Source organism: Sinocyclocheilus rhinocerous, unplaced genomic scaffold (genome assembly GCF_001515625.1).
Source record: "Sinocyclocheilus rhinocerous isolate Xijiao unplaced genomic scaffold, SAMN03320098_v1.1 scaffold314, whole genome shotgun sequence".
Classification (NCBI taxonomy): domain Eukaryota; kingdom Metazoa; phylum Chordata; class Actinopteri; order Cypriniformes; family Cyprinidae; genus Sinocyclocheilus; species Sinocyclocheilus rhinocerous.
Window position 1 is genome coordinate 1250142 of NW_015630021.1, and position 7131 is coordinate 1257272.

The window sequence follows — 7131 nt, forward strand, 5'->3', positions numbered from 1 at the left end:
TGAGATATAAACTCAGAATTGTGAAATTTAAACTCAGAATTGTGAGATATAAACTCAGAATTGTGAAATTTAAATTCTGAATTGTCAGATATAAAATAGGAATTGCCAGATATAAACTCAGAATTGCAAGAATTGTAAGATATAAACTCAGAATTGTGAGATAAATTCAGAATTGCAAGATATAAACTTCTGAGACAAAAAGTATGCATTTACTTTTTTTTTATTCCGTGGCAAAAAAAAAAAAAAAGTAAACTCAGAATTCTAAGAGAAAGTTTATGTCTTGCAATTTTGACTATTTTCAGAGTTCCTCTGAGTAAAAAAAATCAGGAAAAAAAATTGCGAGTTTATATCGCAGTTCTGTGTTTCTCACAATTCTGAGAAAAAAGCCAGAACTGTGAGATATAAACAAAGTCCGAATTATGTGATATAAAAAAGTCAGAATTGTGAGATATATTGAAACAGGCTTCCATAAAAATTGCATTGCCATTGTTGTATGTTTTTATTTTTATGTTTGTATTTTACTTTTGAAGCACTTTGAGCTGCATTTTATGTATGAAAAGTGCTACAGTATAAAAAAGTTTTGTTATGCATATAATTCCTTTAGCAAATCAGGTGCTAAAACAATACAAGCTCAAAAAATTCTTAGCCAACTCCCTTTTTATATCTATAATTCATGCACCATCCACTTGTGCCTTTTCTACAACATTTTAAAGGGGTCATATGATGCGATTTCAATTTTTCCTTTCTCTTTGGAGTGTTACAAGCTCTTGGTGCATAAAGAAGATCTGTAAATTTGCAAAGACTAAAGTCTCAAATCCAAAGAGATATTCTTTATAAAAGTTAAGACTCGTCCACGCCCTCCTAAAACACCTCGTTTAAACACGCCCCCACATGTCTACGTCACTGTGTGGGAAGATTTGCATAACACCGCCCAAATGTTCATGCAAAGAAAGAAGGCGTAACTTTGATTCTCGCTGTAGTATTGTTGCCACCACCATGTCGTGGAGACGCTGTGTGTTTTCGTTATGAAAGCAAAACTACTTTGTTTGGCCTTCCAAAAGAGGACACAACTAGAAATCAGTGGTTAAGTTGTATTCACAACACTGTTCCAGAACAGTTCAACCATTTCAACTATTCAGATGTGAGCAACGCATTTTACAGAGGACGAGGACTGTTTCCTGGGAGAGCATAGCCTACAATGCCGGTGTTCTGACAAATAATGCTGACCCACAGCCTGTAAGTACGCTTTCATATTTAAAGGATTTGCCACTGATGACTCAAACGTGAGTTTTGAGCAGTGTAGAGTAGCGCTTGTTGTTTGTCATTTCTCCGATCACAAATGCAGACAAAATAATGTTCTTTTTTAGCAACGTCATATGACCCCTTTAAACATACTTTACACATTACAGATATCATTTCACATGTACATGCATACCCTGGGAATTGAACCGGTGACTTTGGCCTTGCTAATCATTTAATCTGTGAATCAGTTAAAATGCTTAATTTTAACAGAAATACTATATATAACTTTTATTTGTCTCTCAGAATGGCCTCCAATACAACTCTTCTCATGCACTCCCACTCAGACATCTCAACCCACTATACAGTGGACATTGATGCCATTATGGATAACATTACCATTGTCCTCTACACCATTACCGTTATCTTCGGCATTACTGGGAACTCTTTGGTCATCTGGGTGGCTGGCATGCGTCTGAAGCCCAACGTCACTAATGTATGGCTGGACAATCTCGCTGTAGCAGACCTGATCTTCTGCTTTACCCGTGTAACTTCTCTCCTCAAAAAACTTTTCTATGACTACTGGCCTTTTGGAGTTTTTCTCTGCAAATTCAATGGTTTCTTCAAGTACGCCAACATGTTCTGCAGTGTTTTTCTTCTGGCTGTCATCAGTGTGGATCGAGCGCTCTGCATCTGGCGTCCAGTGTTAACCAGAGAACGACGGACATTATGTGCTGCTCGTGTGGTCAGTGTGGGAGTTTGGATTGTGGCGGTGATCTTTAGTTCACCATACTATGTTTACCGGCAGGTCTACCTTGGTGACAACAATTTAAGCAAGTGCTCACTGGAGGTCAGAACAACTTTGGAATTCTGTCTGAATTTAAAAATGGTTTCCAATAATAATAATTAAAAAACTAGGCTATATTTGCATAAATTATAATATTGGATTCAATAATAGGTTGAATCATTTAATTATATAAATCATACATTGTAAGTAGACAAAACAGGAAAAATATGAATACGATAACATTCACACACATTTCAGTTATTTATTGGATTTACAGCCGCATTCTATAACCAAGCTCGCACCAGTAAATTTTTAGGACTCACACCGTTTTTCCACTGAAGCCATGCTGTGTGAACGGAACATAATGGACATCTACTGTATGTCACGTTATACAGTGCGAAAGAGCACTGTTGCGAGTTTTCATGTGTGGTTCCATACAGAGACTGGGATATAAACAAAGACTATAGAATACCCAAGACGTGTCACTCGTATAGTTTTGAATGGGGAAAAACGCAACGCTCAATATGGCCGCTCGATCAAAGGAAGCCCCGCCTTCTGATTAAAAGAGCCAATCGCTAATTGGTAAAGTCAGCGAGTCACTGCAGCTGCCGTAAAAAGTCCCGGTTGCTATAGAAACATTACATATTTCGACTTTCAAACGGTCCCATTCTTGTGTTCACGCTCTGTCTGAAGACCATTAAAGGCTATTCTAATTACAGAGCGATTTGCGGCTGTAAACTGCTGTCTGTTCATTAAGATTTGACGGAAGAAACCTCAATTGAACTTCTGTTGTGTCAAATGTGATAAGATTTTGCATTTTTGGACGTCGTCATCTTTGATATTTACTTTCTTGATGCCTGACACCATTTTGAATTTAACGCAAATGAATTAATCGTGGCTGTGAGGAAGAGACTTACAGTCTTTTACAATGGCACGCACTGTATAGGTCAAATGTAATTTTCAGAAGTCACAACTTTTTTTATGGAGTTTTTGTCTAATGAAAGTTCTTTTTTTTTTTTTTTCAGAAAAACATAAGCTGAACAATCGCTATTGATGTTAAGCAACAGTACAATCATGTCGAGGCTCAGACCTATAAGTAATTGCGGTTGTCAATCCAGAGAACTGACAGTGTGAATGTATCTTATTTTTTCTTATTTCTATACAACTTTATTTCATAACTGTTCATAATGTGACACATCAGATGAATAAATAATGACCGTTCTCATTTTTGTGTGAACTATCCCTTTAAACATGTACTTTCTTTTAGCATAATAAATGTGAAATTGTTTGCCATATATTAGAAATCTGATTTACTTTGTGCAGGTGAAAGAAGCATCAAAGGGTGACAATTCAGCAAAGAACGCCTTGTACAGCATTCGCTTCTTATGTGGATTCCTGTTGCCCTTCCTGGTCATCCTGTGCTGCTACATTCTAGCTGGCGTTGGAATATGCAGAACAAGGTTTTCTGGTAAATCGAGGCCTCTCCGTATTCTTGCTGGACTTGTCTGTGCCTTTTTCATATGTTGGGGCCCCTACCACTGCCTACTGCTCGCCAAGATGGTGGACAAGAAGAGCCATGCTGTTAAAGTGGGCCTGCCTATTGCTAAGGGCTTCGCGTATTTCAACAGCTGCGTGAACCCGGTGCTGTACTTCTGCATCGGACTGGATGTTAGGCAACGCTTCAGACAAAGCATATCAGGGATTTATCGCAGAGCACTTATGGAAGAAGGCCACAATTTGCAGTCCCAGGAAGGCACTGGGGAAGAAAGCTGTAATTCAATTCCAAAGACTGGAGGGATTGTTAGAGACAGACCGGAGTGCATGACTAAAGTTTAAAAGAGTTTCATTGTAATTGAATTTTTAGCAGTACCGGTCAATGGGGAGGCCGATATTTAAACACTGATCAAATCCAAATGTGAAATTTTTTTTTTGACAATCATACTACCAGTCTATCTCTAAAATAATCTTGCTAATTAAGAACTTTTTAATAGAAAACCTAAAAAGAAAACATTCAAAAAGAGTAAGATTCATAATTAAGAACTTTTATTGAGAAAACCTAAAAATAATAGTGAAATCAACATGTATATATTTGTGAGTATGATTTTGACGGTTTTGCAGAGCAAACTGATTCATGCTTTTGATAAGCTTTAGAATTGGAAACAATGGTTTTCACAAGTCTGCTTCTGTGACCTCTTAGCATTAACATGTAAGCCACTGTTTAGCAGCTACTACATTTCCTTGCTCCAAAGCCAATAAACTGTGGTCAGGTTTCCTGAGAAAGTCTCTTGATTTAGTGTAGAGTAATTCACTTCATACTAAGAGTGCCAAAACCATAGACCTTTGTTCCTCTTTTCTGATCAAGATGTCCTAATCCTTTTTTATTCCCTGGACTTTATTCTCTGGAAAGTCCCTTTCAAGGAAAGTCTGTTCACTCGGCGGCCATATTTGCAATGGCTCTGAGCAGATATTCCGGGGCATGCAAGTCCTACCTACTTGAATGGGGAAATTCTGAAATCCTAAAAACTGCTTGCCACATATAACATATTTCAAATCAGCAACAAAATCTGACATGAACTGTCCCATAAAAGTTGTTTCTTATGATCAAACAGCATTAAAAACCCTTATACAGTATTTTAGGAACTGCTTGCCACATATAACATATTTCAAATAGCAACCAAATCTGACATGAACTGTCCCCATAAAGTTGGTTTTTTATGTCAAAACAGAATTAAAAACCCTTATACAGTATTTTAGGCAGGACCAGCCAATGCGCATGCAGTAAGCGCATGTCTCAGAACACTGGCAACCGGAGCTCCAAACGGTAGTTTGGCCCTTTTATTTACAAGGCCGTAATTTTACCGCCATATTGTGTGTTGCACTTTCTTCGATTCATAGTAATGCGAGTGCACCTGCTTAGTATTTCTAATCTTTGACTTACTGCACTGAATGCAGGGGCGCTGCTATGGCCCCCTGAACAGCATATTGACTTTGTCACAGTGTCTGGTTGTGGTGCCCTGGACTGGCCACTTGAGGGCGCTCTCCCGTTTCAGTGTTACATGTTTTGAACTCCATTTCCCATAGTCCCTTGCCTGTCGTTTCTGTTCTGATCATGAAACTACTGCACTTGGATCTACCTTGTTTTCTCCTGGCATTCCGTGACAGACTTGAGCCCCCCTCAGTAGAATCGCGTTCCTGGACTTTGATAATTCTATTTAGAAATATTTTGCCTTTTTAAACATTGTTTATTGTTTCTTAGGCATTAAAACAATTGTTAAATTTAAATGCAGCATAGCTCATTATTGTTTTAAAATGCAAACTGACACACAAACGAAGCACTTTGCTTCACCTGTTGTGTTAATGAGTAAGCTAGATGAACGAATGACGAACTACATATTTTTGACTGTTGACTGGCTTGAATGGTTACTGCTGATAACGATTGGTTGTATTATATATTTTAATTTTATTTTTTGTATTTTTTTATATACTGTATATATTTTTTATATTATTACTTTTTTTAATTTTTTTTGGGCAGTTTGCGTTATCTGCATTTTTGATGGAAGTGAATTACTTTGTGTCATTTGAATATCCATTCTGATTGGTCGATTTATAAATGAAATGTGCTACTTATGGCATTTTGTGCAAAACCTGAACTTCCGCTTATGAAGAAAAAAAAATACCATTGTTTTATACAAAAAAAATTAAGCATTTTATAAAGCAGTTTATCCTCTGATCCTCTTGATTTAATTATTTTTTTGAATATGAAACCCAAACTTGTTCCTTTTGCTGTCTGTGGTATTGGTAATATAAAGTTTCCCACCTTTAAGCTCCTGCCTCTTCTGAGTGATTGTTTGAGATTTATGTGTGTATTTATTTATGAAGAAGAGTGTTGTAGGTTTTGAAACCTTATATGGTTTATATAGTTGATTGTTTTTATTTGAAGATTTTTCTGTTCTATTTTCCTTTTCTGCCTGAATGACCTGAGTGCAATCTGTTGTTAGTCTATTTTTCTTTTAAATATTGTCTCATAAGCCACCAGAGAGTTCTGGTTTTTGGGTGGCAAAACCATTTTAAAGATGTCAGCCAGTTTCCAGCTTGGTGGCTCAAACCTAACAGAAAAAGATAATCAGCATAGTCTTTCCAAAGATTTTCATAATGACTTTAACACATGCAGTAGAGCAGATGACATTTTTAGTTTAACAAGCAGAAATGGATTCTGAGAAAGTACTGTAGCTTAAGATGTGGTCATAGTTATTTTTTTTAAATGGGTGGAGAAGGGGAAGTGTAGAAGTGAAAAAGTGTCACATCAGTGACAATAGTTATGTTTATCACATGAATTCAATTTCCCATTCTGAAGTGCCTGTATTCACTAGGCCTTGATGTTGCTGATATTTTTATATCAAGCTGTATCAGAAACAATGTCTTTTTGCCATTGTTCTGTGGTATGATGTGTAGGTTTGAAGCAGTGGTCCACCACCAGAGGGCTACCTCTACTAAACACGCATTACTGTAGCCTAATTAAATTACTCATCCACTGAAAAAAGTAAAGCAAGGGATTACTGTTCATTTTTAGGTAATTTAATTACAGTTACTTATAAAGTACTTGCGTTACAGTTCTAAAATCAATATTGAATTTGAAATCTAAATGTATAGTCTAAAGTTAAAACTGAATGCAACGTCTTTAACCCTCTGCGCACCGGCCCGTTCACTTGCAGTTTTTCCTGATAAGAGAGAAAAAGACCTACAGATACAGATAAGACTAAAATCAATCGGATCTATAAAAGGTATACTTTTATTTGTGTACACTGACAATAACAACAAAACATTGTGGTTTTGTAGAAAAAAACAAAACAAACGGTGCGCTTTCTGCTGTTTTGGTCTCCGTGAACTTCTTTCTGAAACGCGTCACAAAAACAAACCGAATCTCGGCGAATACTTGACACACAGACGTGAGAAATATGTCTATAGAACACTTGAATGGTCTACTTTTAAATTCAAATCAAAAGCGAATATTCTCTGATTATGTATTCGAGGTACAGTCTTTCCCATCTCAGAGCTCATTATCTGCAGCCATACCTGCGCGCAAACACCTTCATCACCTAGACACA

At 36.9% G+C, this 7131-nt stretch overlaps 1 protein-coding gene across 1 annotated transcript in view; it reads left to right on the plus strand.

The window, feature by feature from the left end:
* Positions 1 to 3862, plus strand: part of LOC107739584 (C3a anaphylatoxin chemotactic receptor-like) — a 7275-nt gene extending 3413 nt beyond the window's left edge. The window contains exons 2-3 of the mRNA XM_016551748.1: positions 1546 to 2089; positions 3350 to 3862. Coding sequence (XP_016407234.1) covers positions 1547 to 2089; positions 3350 to 3862 — 1056 coding nt within the window. The 5' untranslated portion in view covers position 1546. The remainder of the gene's footprint in view (positions 1 to 1545; positions 2090 to 3349) is intronic.
* The last annotated feature ends 3269 nt before the right edge of the window (positions 3863 to 7131 follow it).